The 20,405-nt window shown below is 39.0% G+C and overlaps 1 protein-coding gene across 4 annotated transcripts; it reads right to left on the bottom strand.

Annotated features, from left to right (window-relative positions):
* Positions 1-761: 761 nt before the first annotated feature.
* Positions 762-19,323, bottom strand: RB195_026039 (uncharacterized protein; the record flags this gene model as incomplete). 4 transcript variants are annotated; one of them, XM_064214403.1, is made up of 25 exons in its annotated part: positions 762-956; positions 1,638-1,795; positions 1,973-2,126; positions 2,193-2,353; positions 4,105-4,216; positions 5,450-5,541; positions 5,723-5,766; positions 6,194-6,286; positions 11,283-11,320; positions 15,065-15,184; positions 15,236-15,369; positions 15,425-15,623; positions 15,677-15,820; positions 15,914-16,054; positions 16,137-16,230; positions 16,298-16,376; positions 16,437-16,573; positions 16,799-16,979; positions 18,288-18,384; positions 18,447-18,549; positions 18,620-18,661; positions 18,735-18,847; positions 18,911-19,003; positions 19,058-19,125; positions 19,191-19,323. In XM_064214403.1, 25 exons carry the CDS (start codon positions 19,321-19,323, stop codon positions 762-764), a joined length of 2,925 nt encoding a protein of 974 aa, XP_064070282.1. The 4 variants fall into 4 exon arrangements, with proteins under 4 accessions (XP_064070282.1, XP_064070283.1, XP_064070284.1 ...); XM_064214402.1 differs by having other exon boundaries at positions 18,450-18,549; XM_013435849.2 differs by lacking the exons at positions 762-956; positions 1,638-1,795; positions 1,973-2,126; ... (3 more) ...; positions 5,723-5,766; positions 6,194-6,286 and having other exon boundaries at positions 11,279-11,320; positions 18,620-18,693; positions 18,815-18,847.
* Positions 19,324-20,405: the final 1,082 nt, after the last annotated feature.

Here is a 20,405-nt window from a genome sequence, read left to right as displayed (position 1 = left end):
CATTCGAAACCTGCAAATACAAAAAAAAAACAATAACACGGGGAAGCAAATCCCTACATGGGCCAGGTGCAGGTAGTTGTGAAGAAATAGAATGGTTCACTTTATTTATTTTGCTTTATTGCGGTCATCGTCCAGAAAAAATCGACGCTCGCGAAGTAAGTCGCTATCATAAAGGGTAGTTAAACAATCAGTAAGGAATTTAATACACCGCTGTTCTCCGAAAAACTCTTTTCCTAGGTGACAACTTACAGCATATCACTCCTCGAATCTGTTTTACCTCAAAACACACGCGTCGAGGCGAAATCATATAGTTTAGATAATTTAGACTAATCAAATAGTTCTTTGCTACGTTACAATCCCAACATTTTCGAATGTGACCTTTTCTCCAATGTTCTCGCATTTTCATGGATATGCTACACTGGTCCGCTATTGTGCGCATTTTCTGGTCATTTTCTTTTCTTGCCATAATTTTCTAGTCGATATTAAATCTACATCTCAACAAGTGCAAACAATTCTATTATTTTCTAATATCTTGTCGCTTTTAACTGTTTCGGTTCTTCATGTAATAAGCTATTTGAGATTAGAATAAAGTGTTATTGAAGGGCAAAATATCCATCATTTTTATTTTGAAAAGAGATCGATCAAACATGAGTATTACTATACTGCATTGAAAAGCGCACATTAGTAAAGGTGAGAAGCAGCACAAATGCGTTGATGACCAGCTCAATTTGAATGACTAGAAATCCGACATTATAATTAGACTAGTGGAGGTAACCAAGTATCATTACAAGTAAAGCGGTGAGAATGCTGATCGCTTGTTGACCACCACAAAGGAAGGTCTTGTCGAAAGAGCTCGGTCTGTACAGGATTCTTCGACCGTTAAGCGCTTGTACCGGACGATAATTGTGTGTGAAACGACCTCCTTCCTGCGAATGTACTTGGCGTAGCTCTTTCATCTGAAAAAAATAAAACACCAGTATTATTCCTTACACATTCACATATGGATGTGATCTTGCGAAGGTCTATAATTTGTTAGTAACAGGTAAAAAAAAAGATTCTTAAGCGAAATTCTTGGTTTTTCTATTACACGATTGCCTCTACGACAACAACGCGCGCAAGTGGTCACCGTCAATGAACGATCCTGATACTCCCTCCTGGATGAACGTCAGGTGATCCATACCAAAGAGAATCGAAATTGTTCCAACTCACTTTGCTAAAATCAGAGTGTGGAGCTCTGACTTTGAAAATCGAAATTTTCTATATGTACTTGTCAGCAAGGAATTAATAACGCACTTAACATATTTACAGGAAACAACTACTGGATGTAATATGTGCGGCTATTAGCGATCCCATTAGTCTGTTTCCACAAAATTTAGGCAACTAAATTTTTATTCCCTAACTAGCAAGAATTTTTAGCAGTTTCATCAGTCAGAGTTTTATTGTTGAGCAGAATATTTAATAAAAACGGTACGCTCAACTTTATCCTTGTATTTTCAATGGGAAATGTACTGCGCTTTATTTATTATTGCCTTGTTCTTGTAAATTGATTATTTATCTTCGCCTGCCTCATCAATCCCTTTCTAAATGGATCAAAATAAGCGGTAAAAACATGCTTCACTCGTTTTAATGTTGCTTACCTGTGAGCGGGTGGTCACAATGGGATCAGCCAGGACGGTCCAGATGACAGCTTCGTCGCATCCTGGTGTTGTTAAGCTGCCTTCATACCGGTAGAAAGCTTCAGTATGTGCCGGCAAAAGTGGTCGAGCACGAAATCCTTGGACCGACGAACTGTTTCCTGGAGAAACGTTCATGTTGAATGTGTTAACATCACTTTTAAAAAGAAGAAGGTGAATTTCTCAGATGTAGTTCAAAGGCTAGTAATTATCTCTCCTGATTGCTCTCTTACTAAATACTTAGCTCCGCAAAATCAAGTCATGAAAAACGGTTGTCGATCACTAATGCGTTTTCCCACCAGGAAATATGATATTTTCTAATACGGATGAAACGGCTGCTGTTGAGCTGCCATCGTGTCCAATGACGAGAAAAACGCCAACGACGGCTATACCATCTGGCTTCCGGACGGCCTCCGGAAGTGTGAGATCGTGACGAACGTGTACAAGATGTAGCTGAAAAAAGGCTGCTCATCTTTTCGGGATTATAAGGAGAAAATCAGACCTGAAAGTGTTCCTCACTTCTCCAGGATAATGTAATCCACCAATCTTATGTTCGGACCCAAGGTGATCGTGCTGTGCCCAGTGGAAATGGAATTGAACAAGACGGTAGCGATGTTTTAAGCCTGCTCCTTGGATATAAGGCTGTTTTACTCCCCATTTTTCGAAACCATCTCCAATAACTGCAACATTTCGTTGGTCATTTGTGAGCAGATATTGAAATGGTTTATTAGATTTCAGCTTAATTAGGCTTTATTTATTGCATAAATCTTAAAACTCAAGCATTCCTAGGCGGATTATGTTATGGTAGCTCATTTTCACTTTTAATTTTATACTGAGGATTTAATCCTTCGCTAAGCGACATCTATGCTCTCCGGTTCCATTTTATTCTAATTTCCTGTTTAACAAGAAATACTTTCAACTTCTTATACAACACATTCGCTCTCTTCAGCTGTGGATTTTAAAAAAAAGTGATAAATTACTTCCGTGTGTAGCTTCGTACCTTCGAGACAGTTTAAGAACTTTCTATGTCCGCATATTTTTAAAAGATGAAAATCCACTTCAGCTAATAAATAATGCAATTCGAGAAGAATGCGGAAAGAAGAGATTTCTTTTTTCTTGCGAGACAAGTCACGAAATCGGTAAGCAAAATGTAACGAACATTTGTTTCAAAGCATGACCACGTGAAAATTGTTTGAATAAGTATGTCAATGCCCAAATCTGGAAGATGAAACTACTCACTACAGGATTGAGGTGCATAAAAGTACACTCTACGATCTGTTTAGTACTTACGTTTGGGATCTTGGCTGAAACTTGAACCTAAGCATATGGTTGGGATAAGTTTTGTCTTCACAACCCAAATAAGGAGTCCTAAGACAACAAAACCTCTTTTGTCCTACCTCAGTCAGGAAGCTCCCGTACACCGCATGGAAACACGTCTAAGAAAGGCGAGGTAAAAGTATGCGAAAAAAAAATCCGTAACTACATGTATTTAACAGCAAAAAACGCTAAAATAAGCACCTTTCTCTTGGACACTACTATCCTACAAAAGTTTTCTTCGGGATAGCAGTATTGTAAAAACAGATGTTTTGAATTATCCTCTGCACTGCTGAGGAAGCCTCCCAAACATCCTTTTTAATCATTACTCTTGAAACTTTGCCTAGCAATTTTTTCTGCAAGGTGAGGGAGGAGAGGTGAAGACATTCAGCGTGGAAATGGCGTAATGCAAAAAATCATACTTTAATAGAAAAAAGTGAGACTAAAATATAGTATTATTCTTTTCTTTTTTTCTTTTCTTTAACCAAACATTTTCAAGAGAGGAGGGAAAATCGACTTCACTATGATAACTGCCGTTCTATTTATCATTGAAAACAATACAGTTTCACAAGTAAAAAGTGTATAAAATTTGGAATATTCAAAAATTGGTCAACAACCACACAGTTTCACGTTAACTCTCGAAATTTGACTTCGGCATCTCGTCTTAGTTTTTTTTTTGAGTTAGAAATTAACCTGAAAATTCCAGTCACGCACTTTTATGATGTTTTTCCTTTCTGAAAGCCGGAAGCTCATCTTTCTCTTGGGTAGAAGATATTATCGTTCCGCAAAATTTCTTTCTTTCTCCGTAGAATCTCCTTTCACTATGTCATACTTCATTAGATGGAAATGAATAAAAAGAAAATAATTCTGCGCAGGAATCTAAAAACGTTAGTAAATTTCCGCGAGAGCAACTTCATTTTGGCAGTTTTGATTAAAGCCTACTTCAATCTCTGAATACCCATTTCTAGTGCTTACAATTCTTTGAAAATAATTAGAACATTTACAGTAACTCTATTGTCAAGCTCGAATTGCACAGTTACAGCGATTAGTTGTTTTCAAGAAAAATAACTTAAATTTAACGACTAAGGACCATAGTGTTTTTTTCTGTATTACCTACTTGTGTGGCCGTTATTGCTGATATTAACAGGACCGGCATGGTCGTAATGGACGAAGTGCATTCGGTGTAGTAAAGCGTAATCGACGTCAGATGCACGGATATCAATGGGACTCTGGAAAAAAAGAAAGAGGAGGATCTGATCACTGTCCACATTGAGATTCAATTTTGACTCTTTCAAATCTTCCAGAAAATCTGTGCCACTGCCCTCGCATTTGTCCGAGTAAGCGGGAAATGAGATGCTCATACTTATCGGGCACAAATGCTCTCGAAAGCTTCCGAGAACAAAGCGTTTAAAGAATAGAGCGGTCGAAAGAGTATCGAAAAAATTCCCAGCATACTTTGCTCATTTTCAGGAAGATACCATTCTGAGATTAATTCTTTATTACTGTCTACGAAATATTGTCATCAATTTGGCAGTAATAAACAAAAAGAGAGAGTTGAGCGATACCTAGTGACATTTATTTCATTAGATGCTAAACCTGTTGAGTTCAGTTGTAGTGATTTATCAGAAAAATATCTTTCTGACGATTTTTCTACACCTGAACGTGAAAATTTCAGATTTTTGGCGGCATGATCGATGCCAGTAAAATTGAAGATTTTACTGGCATCGATCATGCCGCCAAAAAGCGTCGACAAGCACTTTACGTGCCATAAAATTGAAAATTGTTTTAATCTAAACAGCAGCAAAAAGAAACAGAGAAAAGAGGCAAACCTAAGAAACTCTCTGTTGCTGCAGTATATGCTTTCGAAATTCTTATAGTGGATTATTACGTTAGACGTAAGCATTCCTGTATCATTTTCATCCTCGCCGTTTTGATTTCCAGGGCTAAAAGACCACACAAGCGCACTTTCTTATTTCTCTTAGTTTTGCCATCCTGATTTTATGCAGCCATGGACCAAAAAGAACCTGTTCACTCTTTGTCCCAAAAGAGGACAGTGACCGTTCCTTGGCGGTTTTTGTTCGTACTTCGCATTCAAATTACAACTGATAGATTGCCTTTTGAAAAACAGCAGAAATCGATACTTACAACTACTCCGTTTATTAAAACGTGTGTTATCTTTCCGTTCGGTAGTTTTTTCTTGAGTTTCAACAACTACACAAAAAGAGGATGGGTTCAGGTTCTTCTCAGGCGTCTTCTTTCGCTTTAGTATACTACGGGATTTGCTAAGGTCCAGCTGGCTAGTGACTTCACGCTAACACAATTCGGAAATGTGTCTCGCAACAACCGGAAGATGCTATCAAGAAGTAAAGGAAGGAGAAACCAAAGTGGCAATCAAGGATATCACTACAGTTGTTCACTTCCCGTGATGAACAGTAATGCGTCAATTAAATGTGAAGACGTACTTGCCGAAAACCGTCCTGACATGTTTTCTGCCAATTTTCTGGCCCATTATGATCTCGGTACCCCCAATGGGCTCCTTCGCCAGCCGTTGATCCTGCAACAATGTTCAGGAATTGAGAGTGTACTCAAAGTAATCGTTTGGACTCTGATGCATCTGTAAGAAAAATAAGCTGCTTTGCTTCAAGTAACTTGTTTTCGCACGTCAGTCTTCCAGCTAACAGGCAGTGGCCCAACATCAAATTAATTAATGTCATAATTTAAGAGATGTACTTTACCTTCGATTATAAATGGCAGCAGTAGTAACATCATCGGGGGCAACCTGGAATGCTCTACATTCTCCGTGGAAAAAAAACTCCGCTCGAAACCACGTAATCGAAGTGTCGCACAGCTGACACAATGATAAGGAAGAGGGTATTATTCCTTTTTTTGTCGTTAGTTTTCACTAAGAAATGTGAAAAGAGCAGTTGACTCCGACAATCACGAGCATTTGTCTTACAATCAGAAAAGCAGATGGCAGCCTCATTTCTGAGGTGCAATGAGCAAAATGGTCAGGAGGAGACGAGTTAGAGACTTCAAACTCTTCCTTCTCTGTTTACCTAACATACTTGTGTCAATGTTAAATTCATGCGTAAGTTTCGAATCAGTTTTTGTCAAACGTTTGCGAAACAGAAAGAAAAATGGTTAATAAAAGTACACTTCCGTAGCTCTAAAGTACATTCTGGAATGATCCGTAACAAATCTCCTACATATCAATTACGGTAATAGTTTCCTCGAACGTTTCCATCTTTACGTGATCTTCATCGGATGGGATCCCAACAAAGGAGAGCTGAATGATGCGGCTGAGGCCATAAATTATGAGAGCAAGCTGTTAAGCGTTATCTGACCACCGAATCGTGACTGCTTATGATATAGTGGCTGCCGAAAGAACTCACTCAACTGAGACCAATGACAGAGATCACTTCAAAGGCTGAGCGAAAAACTTGTGATAATCTCTTCTCAAAGCGGAAAATACAATCCAGAGTGACCAATGAGGAATAGCAAGACTTCGTAGGAGAACTCTTGATCCTGCACGTTGTTATCTTACGAAAATGACAGCTATAATCTTCTTTCGGAGCTGAGTTGACACACCCATCAGATACAACGAAACGATGTTCCTCTTCAGGAAGAGCAATTCATAAGTGCGCGCAGAACTAGAACGATGATCTTCTCGCCCCTAGCCAAAGCTTGGTCGCCTTTGTTATGCTGTAAACAAGTTAGAATGCAAGAAAATAGTGTATATGAGCGGTGCTGGAAGAAATGTACGGATGCGCCGTGCCTTTGGTCTCCGCCTGCCTGCCAGAGTTAGTACTCTTCAAACAGCAGTAGGCGGAGCACTCTCTCCACATCGACATTATCACTTCAGCTGTATGGAAGAACTTTGTTCCGAGGTTCTGGTTGTGACAGCTTGTCCTCCTCAAGCGTATCTGCTTAGAAATTCAGCAGAAGCAGTTACATAGATGGCTGTCAAGCTGTTTCCTACCCTGCACCTTCTCTGCACTGGAGAGCATCCGGAAAACACTGAGAACGTGACCGCTGGAAATCTAAGGAAAAACTGAGGTTGAGTTTGAACTCGGCACATTAATGCGAACGAGTGGTATCGAAAGTCAAGTGCACACACATCTCGTATCCGAGTCGTATCCGCTTTCATCGCTCTCCGATCGCAGATGTCTTGCGATCAGATACTTTCAAACTCCACAGTTAATATGAGTGAAATTGCACAACTTTACGCTGCAATGCTATAAAAAGTAGCGAAAATATCAGAGATTCCACAGAAATACTTTTTTACAGCAGCAAACGCAATTCTTCATATTTCTAAACTTATTCATCTTAAAACTGTGTGTTCCTAGTGTTCAGGGAAGCGGTGCTTCAGCGGGATGCATTTGTGTGAGGTGCAGGTGGCAGGTGAAATGTTCCAGAAAAAAACAATGATGTTCTTAACAGACGCCCTTGTCTTATAGTCAGCAGATTTTGTATAGGAGATCCGTTCAACTTTAAAAAAAAACACAAACTTAATTTGAATTTCTGTCAGTTCACATTTGATTTTCTGCAAAGATAATAATGACATGTAACGTGCATGACGTTCCTATCTCCTATTTGCATCATCATAGCATTCATCATCAATGTTTTCTGGAATTTAAGAAATTCCGTTGTAGTCGAATTTTCAGTGTAAGCATCCACTTATTTTATTAGAGAAGAAACATTGCATTTTGAACATTTTAATCCTTGAGCATTTCTTCTAAAACGCATCTTCTGTATTTTCTACGCGATTATGAACAAGAATTTTACTGTCACTTATTCAAACGCTTCACTATTTCATCGAACACACTTAATAAAAGAGAATAAAGTCTGTAAATTCTTTTCTTCTTTATTAGTATAATATTCCCAACAATCCAATATAGTTCAAACAATATGATGAAATTTGCATTATTACCTTAGAAATATCCGAATAATGACTCAAGGATATTTTGTTATAAAGATCTGCTTCAAGAAATCTCGCCATTCTTGTTTACGGTGTTTAATAATCGTTTATGTTTCAAAATAGTTCCAATCTGTAGTCCCAAACATCCAGCAAATTTCACTCCACATCCATACTCAAGTTGAAATCCTCTGTACTGCACTCTTCTGACGAAAATACAGCTGATACCGCCAAAACTTCGAGCTGCTCGTGAATACTGTTTTTACTAACGCTTTATTATATACCAATATTTTATGCCGCTTTCCAACTAGTTGAATTTTTTCTCGAGTCTACTTATTAAATTGTTTTTTAAGCTCTTTTCACCATTTCTGAGTTTTGGCCTTCCGAAAAACTTCCCTTGACATCCGCTAAGGTCCACGGCTTCATAATCTTAGAGACTCCAACACTTATAACTAGTCAGAAATCAGTACACTCCTTAGTGCACAGTAGACTCTTGATTTGTTGAAGAAGTTGGAAAAGTATAAAAAGATAAACAAATTCCATTTCTGAATCCTATGGATTCGTTGTTGCCTCAGGCCTTGTAAAAAAAAATTAACAAAAATTTTACGGAATCTTTCATTTTGTAGGTTCTCAAAATACATAATCAGAGATAGTTTAATTCCTGTCATCTCACATATCTTCCTCTTCAAACCTACTTTTTTTAGCCTTCAGACAATTAATTAAATCAGGACCTCTCGATCCACTGTAATTAATGTGTTTTGCATTGGAAGTTCACAACAATCAAACCCATCTTATTTACTTGAATACCGCATCTTCATTATATGGGGTAATTTTGGCGAATTGTTATTGTTATTCCATGCACACGTCTAGTTTCGACTCGAAAATGTTTGAAGTCCGACTGCCTCGATTAAAAGTTACCAGCCCGTGTACTGTCCTCACTTGCAACAAATCCCGGTAGATGAACTTGAATAAGCGGCTCTACGTCAACGGTCGATGTTCCTACTATGAAAGTTACGAGAGCGCTTTTTTCCATTAAAATTCATACTCCATTTCCGCCCATCGCACCTTCACAAATAAACATTTTTATCTGTCATAGAGGATTATACATTTCCATTTAGAAACACTGTAAAGGAGAAAAAAGAGCAGCGCGACCATTTTTCCCCCATGCATCCAGAGAACGCATTTTTTGCATTACATGTCTGTTATTAGATTTACCTAAAATTCATAGACATAAACAATGCTTACAAATTCCATTTCTCTCCTCAATAACCAGGTGGAGAAGTGACCAAATGGAAATATAGCAAAAAAAAAGTATCAAAGATTGCATTATTTAAAAAAAAAGTTGTCGATCATTATTCACTCCACATGTGTTCTGCAATATGAGTGACATTTACTTCATGTCAGTCATAAAATAACATGTAGACATTCTCATAGAAAATTAATACGATCCACAATTATTCTTGAAGTTCCTATCGACTGAGCCAGTGGAATTTTCGATGCCACTTTACTTGATGCTACTGCAAAAATCAAACAAAAACATCTACATACAGGCTATTTTTACCCTTTAATTATAATTTTTTTCAAGCTACATCGACGAGATCGTCCCATATCTCCTTAACTTAACATTGATACATAGTATAAATATTTTTTGTAATTGTTTTTTTTTGATATTTGCATCTAGTAGAAAAGCACAATGGAATTAAGCGGAATAAAACAGTAATAATGTCTCAAAAGTTAATCAATCCGTGTGAAGGGAAATTCCCTGCAATTCTTCCGGGATTCTTTAGCCACAAGTCAACAGTATCTCTAAAATAAAATCGATATAGCGTGAAAAAAGTAGTGCCGTTTACTCAGCAATACACTGATATGACGAGACTTGACGAGGTAGGCTGTCTGATTGTAAACGTTCTTTTTCTCAAAGTCTCATAACGTTCTGCGAATTCCCAGTACAATACAACCGGAGATATCATCTCGTTGAAACCCGTTATCATGGATTTCGTGCAAAGAAATCGATCGCCACCGACGTACCAGCTGGACGGATTACAGCACTTCTAAAAATTATTGTTCACCATAACATGGGGTCTTAGATGCAGAACAGGAGAGTGGATGCTTATCCCTTCTTCAGACCAACTATTTTGTTTCATTTGAAGTGTTGGCGTGAGCTGATGGTCCGCCGACCAAAATAATAATAACGGCATCAAAATGGGCGTGGGATCAATTCCATGCTCATCTCGGTCGTCTCACAACGTACTATCTCAGAATTTTTATACATCACCTTTCATAACGAGATCATAGTTGAAATAGAAAGGATAAAGAACAGAGCGTATAGCGTTAATCAATCCACTTCGGATACGCCAACGGATTTACTTCAATTCAGAATCGTTTGTTTACGTAGATGTAACTAGCCTGTAGCAGTGACTTGCGGAGGCTAGGCAGTGTATCGAGTCAGCGTTCTTATCCTCCCAGACAAGTCTGGTACCAATTTATCGACCTCGGAGGGATGAAAGGCCTGGCTGATACTAGAGCGGATTCGAACCTCCGATCGATAGTGCAGACACGACGGAACCTCTTACCAACTGCGCTACACCCGCTCATTGTTGCACTATACTGCGGTAGGCTACCGTTGAGAACGTACATAAAGTAGTTTTGGAAATGATAGTTTTCGAAGAGGAATCCATTCCTGAAATGCATCTTATTGCTGGATATTTACGATTGTCAATTACGATTGACCGAATAGCCGCGAATTGACGGACATTAAAAAAATTTACCCCACTTTCTGTCTTTTGTCTGATTTGGTTAATTTCTGTACGCGATCGCAATGTGAACTTATTGTTTGTTTAATTAAATATTGCAAATGGATGTTACCCAGTCATTTTGGGCTGCGATTTTCGAAATGTTGACCACCATACCCTTGTCCAGAGAATCAATATTAAAGCCACCAAAACCGTCACCTTTTCCGTACCGTTCACACTTTTTTTTGCATCTTTAATCTTGTTCAAAACAACGCTAACATTTATGCAACGACGGCAAATCATTCTTCGCAAACAACAAATCAAGCCACATATGGAAGAAATCAACGGGACCACTCGTCAAGAAGTGGTCAAATCATCACAAAATAATGCTGTACCAGTAGAACAGAAGTTGCACATCCAAACTTCGGAAGTGAGCGATATCAATGGCATAACTGATAGACACATTCGTATACACGTTTAAATGAATTCCTTTGAAATTTTCGTGCTATTGACAACCCGTATAAACGTTATTAATAGTTGCACGATACAAAATATATATATATATATATGTATATAGAAAAGAAAAACTTGGTTTCACAAGATAATCGGACATAATCGAAAACACGTAAGCCAGATATCGCCACTCACTCATCATCCTCGTTGGAAAACGCATTCAGAGCCGTTCTCTGAACAGTAAATTACAAGAACCACCACCAAACAAAACCAGTAAAGCATTTAGTCTGGTAAATTAGGTAATTTAGTAAAGAGGAAATATTAGTGAAAAACATGCATATCATGAAAGAAGAACTGACGAGAGAAACCCAAAAATTGTCTACGAGGATTTCTGAGTAACAGACTTTTATCCACTTTCGGTACTCGGTATTACAGTTTCCAGAAGTAAAACGATGAACACTTTTACGCAGTAAGCACATCATTAAATAGACGACACACAAATGGGCTTAGTAACAACAGGCATCCCAGCAGCTCTTATATTTTCAGACTTTGGCTACTTACAGTTTAGAGAGAACTTCATATAATTCTCGCGTTTACGGAATTTCCCACAATCAGATGTCCTGCTTCTGTGCTACAGTTAGGCAAGACACCCTTGCAAATGTGTTTCGCCAAGGACAAAAATAAATTAATAATTATTGCAACAAGAAGCAAACAAACGTCCCTTCTCGCCCACGTTTTTCCTTTCATTACGACAAGATGTACCGAGAACGTGGAAATTCACATTTTCACATACCCAGAATTTAAAAACTCGAAAAATCAGTTTGATGCTAACAAATAATGCTGAGTTTTGTAAACGAGTCAGGCACAAAGTAGCTCTTTTTACAAGTCCACATATTACAATCAGGGTTAAGCGTGTGATGGGATTATCTCAACGAGTGTCGTAAAGGGAGGGGATCGCGAGGGAAGAGGGTCGTAAGGGAATGGGCAGTGCTGAATGGAGGATAGCATGACAATCCGGACAAAATACTATATAGCATTAAATAATCATAAACATTGCAAAATATTACATTAAACGACATTAAATAATTACGTACATTACAAAATATTACATTATGTTCCAGACGTAGGACAGTAACATGGAAGCATCAACATTTTGTTTTAAAGATGTGCAACGTGCTGGCAATGTGACAATGAGACCACACATGTTCAACACTCCACTGAGCCAAATTTTTGCAAAAGAGATAGAAACTTGAAATGACTTCTGAAAGATTAATTTACGTAGTTTTCAGCAGATTAGAAGTGTATTTAATGGAATTTAAGTAAACTAAAAGGCTCAGATTATTTTCGCATTGTTACGTATGGAAGATCGAAAGCAACTTCATGATAAGACGAGCTAGAGAAATATCCTAGATGGCCTTTTACAGAGGAAGGTCTGCCCTACAATATAGTCACACCGCTATTTTTCTTTTGCAATCTCCTAGTCTTTTTTTTAATTCGGTGAGAAAAATTCAGAATTTTTCGAATATTTCTTGGATTTTTTACCATCTCAAGTTTGGGAAAATAAGACGGTCCGAAAACAAAAATTCTCCATGTTGAGTTTTCCTTGGTCCCTCTATCCGAATATGTGGATGATTTTTAAAACGTCGTCCCGTTTTTCAGGAACGGGAAAACTTGCCAAAATCCCGACTTTTGCTCGCGCGCCGAGAAGTGTATGATCTTGAAGAGAATCTAATAATATGGAGCACTTAATGCGAAGCAAATCCTATCAGTATTTTGCAGCTGAGGATTTTCTCTATCAGATGCAATATCAGGCAATCTCTGGGGCCTCGCCGTTTTTCCAAATCTCTGATGGGGAGAAAATGGGAAAAATGCCCTTTATCCCGTTCTTTTTTCTTCTAAATTCCAAAGTAAAAAACCAGGAGGTTGCAAAAAAAAACAGTGGTGTGACTGTTTTGCGGCACGAACCTTCTTCTATGAAAAACTACCCAAATATTTCTCTTGATCCTCTTTTCACGAAGTAATGTGCGATCTTCCAAACCTAACTATCTGCACAGAACCTGAGCTTTTTTGGCCCTTAAATTCTATTAAATCCACTCTCAAACTGCCGAAAACTACGCATGATCGAATTCTTCATCTTCTGGACGTCGTTTCGAGTTCCTAACTCTTTTGCAAATATTTGACTCTGCGAGGTGTCGAACGTGTGTCGTCCCATTATCATGTTGTCGAAACAAAATGTCATTTCTTTTTTTTCCTTTTTTTCACGTCGTTCTTCTTTAATTCGACCTATGCTCATGACCGTTCTATTTTTTTTCCTATTATGTGTTCTAATCAGTACTATTTCATATTTCATATTTGATATTTTTGATATTTCATAGATTTAGAATTTTTTTTTGAAAAATTTCTTTAGAATAAAATAGAATAAAGATGAAAATATTTCAATATCAATATTTCAACAACATTTCAGCAAATTTGACTCTTCTACTACTCTATGTCTCTTCGCTTCTGTCAGCTACCGAATTTGACATTTACCATATGTTCCTCGGCTGATTTTCAACTTTGCTTTTTCGAAATACACGAAATTCCCAGGATAGTGAATTGGCAGCAAAGTTGAGAAGGGGTGAGAGAGGAAGGGTCGCGTCCCATCACCACGCTTGATCCTGATCACAATTAACTATTTTCCATCACTGTGTTATTTGTTCTATAAGTTTCATTATATGAAGAGCCTTAGTTTCTCCTCTTTTCAGGATTACGGATGTAAGACATCAAGATACCAATTCTGATAAAAGTAGTTCTAGTAAATCAACTTTAACTGGAGCTGACAACGCCTAGGCGTTGGCAGAAATTTCAGTGTATATGCATTAGGTTGGCTTCTTATTTTTTTACACTTTGAAAAAAAATTGACGTTTGGAAGCTAGGACATGCCTTCTTTCCTGAGGGATTACGAAAGCTAGGTGGTTCTAGAAGCTTCCTAACCAAAGGTATATAAGAGCACCGACAGCGTCTCTCTTCTGCCCCAGTTGTAATGCAAATGGGTCGACATCATCTCCGAGTGATCCTCTTCTACGAGTGAAATAACGCCATACGGTTCGTCAGGCAACCACCAACATCAGCCAGATGGAAGGGAGCACTACCCACGCTTCCCCCGAGGCGTTCAGACACCGCGTTGACCATAACAGAATCAACACCAACGGAAGGTTCTCCTTTGCTGCTTCCAGAACTCGAGATAAATGCCGTAATGGGAGTTGCTGCGCGATATCCAGACGGTCTCCACACCTGGCAGCTCCGCGAGCTGTGCGTACCAAGCTCAGCGACCGACATGTGCCGCCGTCCTCCTCCTCCAGAAGAACGCGCGGCCAAATATCGCTTCGGATACACGCCGCCAACTTGAGTCTTCTTGTTCTCGAGTTCTGGAAGGAGTGATCTTTGAGTGTCGCTCCCTCTCACCTCCCAGCTTCTGATCCCTAAGAGTTGTAACGCTCCCAGAAAGATGGAACACTGCGATAGACTCTCATGGTGAATACATTGACGGACGATCATCAATATTTAAGAGACTATGGAATTACAAAATGAATGCAAGTGTGAAAAAAATAAGTGCCCAACCTGATACATCCCAAACCCTACTTACTGCTAAAAACAAAAAGAACCCACATCAAAGATTTCTTCGAACTGTTTTTGATCACCCACTACAACCTTCTTAATCTTTAACAAAATACCAAACCAAGTAACTATCCTAGGGGAAACTGTGGTTTGTGCGCATCTGCATCCTGATAATCCGCAAAATGCACCCAACCCATGTGTACTACATTGCAGCAATGCTAAGTAATCATCTATGCAACAGACAGTTACTGTTTTCAAACGACCAAAAATAATTCGAAATCAGATTTCCCCTTAATTAAGAGTCGAAACGAGTGCTAATGATAGCAAAATCCGGAACAGATGAAGGCGAACTTTCACTAAGCATTCCCTCGCGTGCATACCGTTGAAGCGTTGTTGGTAGTGTTTATGGGGCTGATGTCCTCGCTGTCATCCCAACCACCGGCATCCTCCGAGGTTTCAAGCATAGCAAATTTGGACGAAATGTTAGAAACAGGAGAGACCTAAAAGCGAATTTAATTGAGTAAATCCTGAAACGTCCACAAAGAACCTACAGAATGTGCCGTGGTCTGAAGGTCTTTGAGCTTCTCGAGTAAAGATGTAGAAGTAGGGATGTTTGGAGTGAGATCGGCGAACAGATCATCTTCGATGCATTTTTTGGGCACTACGTTGATCTCAAACTCACTTCCTGAAGATGTTCACCTCAACTGCCCACTATTGTGAAGATGACTGGGAAAAGTTACCGATGATGTTGGCCTTCCTAGGGTCGAATGCTGAGTCTTTTTTTGAATTGGCCACAGGAAACGTCGCTGGCTTACGTTGTTTCGAAGTTTCCTTCACTTCAGAAGGAAGATCGGGATCAAGATCTTCCACTGAGGCAGATTTATCGCCATCCTTCCAATCAGCAGACCAGGAAAAGTCACTGTTCCAGTCTGTCTTGTCCTAAGCATAGGTTCAATTAATTTTCAAAATTCGCGTCAAAAAGCGTAACAGACCTCTTCCAGCCATTCATTTTCATTGTTTGGAGAGTCAACCAGCACTGATTTTCGCGTATCACTAGACTTCGCATTTTCATTGTAGTTCATACGATCCGTACGAGAATTACTAATATGAAGCACACTTTTGGAAGGGCGAACTCTCTATAATAAAAGTTTAATAGAAGATGAAGAAATGCAGCAAAATGAAAGAAATGTTATTATGTCTCAAATAAAGATATTTCTGGAGAAAATCACCTGTGGCGATCCATTCCCGAATTTCTTAGTGGTATGCCATGGACATACATTTTCGGCTCCCAAAATGTCCACGAGCGTGGCCAACGCACGGAGCGAGGCTGACACTAAGTGACTATCGCTGTCGTGGCATCCTTGCACAACCTTCGAAATGATTTACTGGAGCGGATCAGAAAAACACAAACGGCGTATGGAAAGAAACATGACATCGGATAATTTTTCTGACCTCATCTGTGATAAAACCCTGGAGGCAGTCGCGATGTACATGGCGAGCAAATCGATCAAATTGAGAAAGGAGAGCGATACGAACTGCAGTTTCCCTTTAAAAAGAAAAGAAAACATGAAGAAGAAAGAAATTATGCGATAAAAGTTTTCATTAGGAAATACCTGACGCGGAACAGACGGACGAGCTCTGGTACCATATATGCACAGTAGTAATTGCGAGAAAGGACACCCTCGCCATCTTCTACAGAAATAGATTACTGGTTTTCAGAAAAAAAAATGATCCACAAAAATGAAATCTAACCAGTTGGAACAAGCAAACCAGGATAAAGCTCGGAATGCGACTTTGGTTCAAGGAGCACGTAGCGGGAGAGAAGGAGGCGACAGAGTCTTCTTGCCACGACACCTTCTGGAAGACCACGCAAGCGAGCAACAATACTCCTAAGATTTATATGGTGTATAGAAATGCAACACTCCTGAAATAACACAATACTCTTAAAGAGAGCCGTGAAATGGAAAAATAGAAAAATATAGAACCAGTAGCGTCCTGAAGCGACTGTGAGTAGGTTTGGTCAGTTCAAGAAATTTCAGATAAAACTACGCTAAAGCTGAATTTAATTCACTCTGAGAAAAAAAAGAGTTATGGAATATCTGCCAACAGCTAACCCAAAAAAAGCATTCCTCTCCTCTTCCTCTCTCAGCTGAATGGTGTTACAGAAAGTGATTATCTCAGTAAGATCATTCGAGAGCGAAGGGTGATCCAGAAGTGCAGACAGTGGTAGTCGAGCAGCAGGATCACTAACCGTCAGCTGCGCAGCCACATCCTTCAAACTGCGAACAACTTCATCTAAAAAGAATAAATAAATCCTAGAAGAACCTCCCACATAAGCGAAATGTTATTGTTGCAATGAATCAAAAATAATTGAAGGATTTGTGCTTAGTGATTAAATTTCATTCATGTGAACAAAGAAGATTACATTGGAAACCACCTGATAAAAACTGCCTTTTCGGTTCCACCAATGTTTTGCTCTTTTTACTACAGTTATCGTAGTATATTTCCATGGCTTTAGAAGGATAAAGAAAAGTTGGAAATAGAACATTCTCATTAATGCGCCCTCCAACCTCTACCGCTATCCCGAAAACAACGCATCATAGCAGCGGAAGCTGTCGAAACAACTCGCAAAATAGAAAAATCTCATGGTATTTCAAAAAATCCGAACCTGTTTTTAGTCCAATAGATTCACTGGCTGAAACATCAGCCTTGATAGAATCACCCCCTAGAAGATCTCCAGTGAGTATCAAATGTCGATGTCAAACTATCAAGATGATTCTTACTACAACCATCTATCCATTACCGAGTCCGTCTAGAGTCCCACAATCCATAGTTGCTGTCACTTACATCGGTTTGCTCAATTCAACATCAGCTAGAATGTGATACCTCATAAATTGATCCCCGCACAACCTCAGCGTCAAGATGAGACACACCGCTAATTGTAGAAGCACCCGAAGGAAGAGGTTGCAACAGAAGAACAACTACCTCCTATGAAAACTGGATTCATTTCAACAATTCTGAGACGTTGAACAAGCCGATGAAATAACTTCAGCTCCCAAAACCTGCGGCGATGTGGAAAATACCCGACTGAAAGGCTATTTCAGATGTTTGGTGGAGTTTGACGGGACCCGTACACGAGATACTGACAGGCGTACGTACTATGAACAACCCTTGACAACTTCAGTGAATGAAAGAAGTTCTGACTCGTATGTAGCTGACGCTGAAAGTAACCACTGTAGAAAGATAACACTTACAGTTTCAGAGCAGTATAAGCTGCAGGAGCTAAAAGGAACTGCATTACTGCTTAGTCTGCGTATTCATGTGACAACGCACCTTTGGAGAGCCATTCATTTTTGACTTGATAGCGCATTTATCAAATACAAGAATACTTTTAGCCCATTTTGAGGTCGGTCCAGAAAGGAAGAAACGCAAAGATAGAATTCGCAAAGATTCGAAAAATGATTGATTAAGAACGCACAACTCAAGCACGAAAGAATAGGATTCTTCGGTTGTGTTCCAATGAATCTTTAATTCAAAAACAAAAGAAATTTCTTCTTTTCACTCACTTCAGTACAAACCAATAAAATAGGTAGATCCACTTACCTTTTCCATCGAAATCTTGAAGCACATATTCAATGAGTTTTCCGAATCCATAGCTATCATTCACAAACGAGGATCCCTGGGGTACAGTAGCAGGTTTCTGAATAGTAATAAATAAATGTGGATTTGATTTTATGCATACAAATGCTGCACTTGGCGTACCACCTGATGCTCTGGGGACAGAAACTCTCCCATTCTGGCATCGTCACAAAACTTGGATTGTGTGAACTCATAGGAAATAGCAGGTGGCGAAGTGAACTCGAATCTACAAGAAGTGAAGCAAAGTAAGCAACTAAGCAACAATTACAAATATCGCATCAAATTCACATCCTTACCCGCCTAACTTCCATTCCCCATTGTCACAAACGAATACAGAACTCGGACTTATGTTGTTATGCGACAACGACGCCTAAAATCTCAGTGATATACAAAAGATGTTGCTATAAGTACGAATTAAACATCTTGCTGATCTTATTATGAAGAAACGTGATAGCTTCTAGGATATGACGCAAACCAGACTGGATCTCCACAAAAGACATAGTCTTGAAGGAAAGATCAAGCATCTTAAGAGAAAAATTATGGAATAAATATTCAGAAAAAAAAGGACCAAATCTATGACGACCCACTTGCACCCGTTCTGTAACCAGAGAGACGTCATTCGCAGCACATGCACCCTCCACAAATTTAAGAATGTTCGGGTGTTTCAGTTGCTTTAGAAGCTAAAATGAATATTTATATCATAACACTGATAAGGGAAATAGAAAAAAAAGAACCTTTATTCCATTTTCAAAATATTTCAACGACCCGTCGCCGTTCTCGAGCTTTCTGATGAAAATCGTACCTATAGAGATGATAGAAAATCAACATCATTCACAAGTAAATAAAAGTAAACAGTTTAAATCTCACAAGAAATCCGCTTATTCCTGAGTGCTGGATGAATGTGGCTCCAAAGCTTGTAAGCAGCAGCACTATGAGGGACTTCATCGTCCACATCAAGTACTTCCTCCTGACGTTTGTTAGCGCTTTCCTGGGCACCCATCCAAGAAGCTAGAAACTCTAATGAACAAAAAACATCGAATATGTGACAACAAAAAGTGGAACAAGAGGAATTCTCAATTCAAATTCAATGGCAATGAACACAAAGACGGAAGAGAAGTTATAAAACATAAAATAAGAGAAACTGAGAGAAATTTAAATAAAAATAGAGAAATCACACGAATACGCAAGCCAACACTACATCCACGAGCGGCGGGATGCCAGATTTTGCGCACATTATCTCCTCAGCATCGTCGATTTCGTCCAGATACGGAATATTTGATCGAAACTCAAATAATAATTCAGTGAAGATTTCCAAAGACTTCATAAAACTTCACAAAGTGCAAAGTTATTGCGCAGATTGTCGCAAAGTGTCATACAGGACACAACTACACTGTACGGTAGCAGTAAATAACTGCGATCTGGCAATACATTACTTTATCAATTGTGCTAAATATTTCAAATTTCAAGAAGACACAGAGAAGTAGCTATGAAAGAACAGAAGCTACGGCTTCAGAACTAAGGGAAAAGCAGAAAAACAAGATTTTTCAAGCACTAAACTGAATTAGAGGTCGTCATCGCATAGTCCAAACAAGATGAAAATGAACGACAGCTTCTGTAACATTCTGTATGGAAAATAAACCACAAAGTTTGGTTCCACCAAATATTGGCGACTCTAGTGTTCTGCCCCTTTCCTGTGTATCTGCATCACACGAATCCAACACAGAAGCCACGTATATCTATCGTTTCGCCTGGAGCTCGCCCGCACGGTGGCGATACTCCGGTGGATGCAGCAGTGGGAAAAACGTGCCCAACATGGAAGAATCACTCACGCTAGCGTGAAAATACGGTTAAGAAACGTCCCACTTCTCAAAAAAAAATCTTTCTTGTCGTATTCCACCATAAAACAAAGGTGTTTGGACGGACTGTAAAAAAAGCATCTCAAAAAAAAAGATGGAATATGCGTAAAAGAAGGGGAAGGATGCCAGAAAACTGGTGAAAATGAGACATAAGCTAAATTCAGCTAAACTAGTACTTAACACTACTGATAACAGCCGAACGCAGAAATGCAAGATTATCCCACAA

Source organism: Necator americanus, chromosome X, assembly GCF_031761385.1.
Source record: "Necator americanus strain Aroian chromosome X, whole genome shotgun sequence".
In the NCBI taxonomy this organism is placed as follows: domain Eukaryota; kingdom Metazoa; phylum Nematoda; class Chromadorea; order Rhabditida; family Ancylostomatidae; genus Necator; species Necator americanus.
The sequence above is the reverse complement of the archived record's forward strand: the minus strand, read 5'-3'. Positions and strand labels throughout refer to the sequence as shown.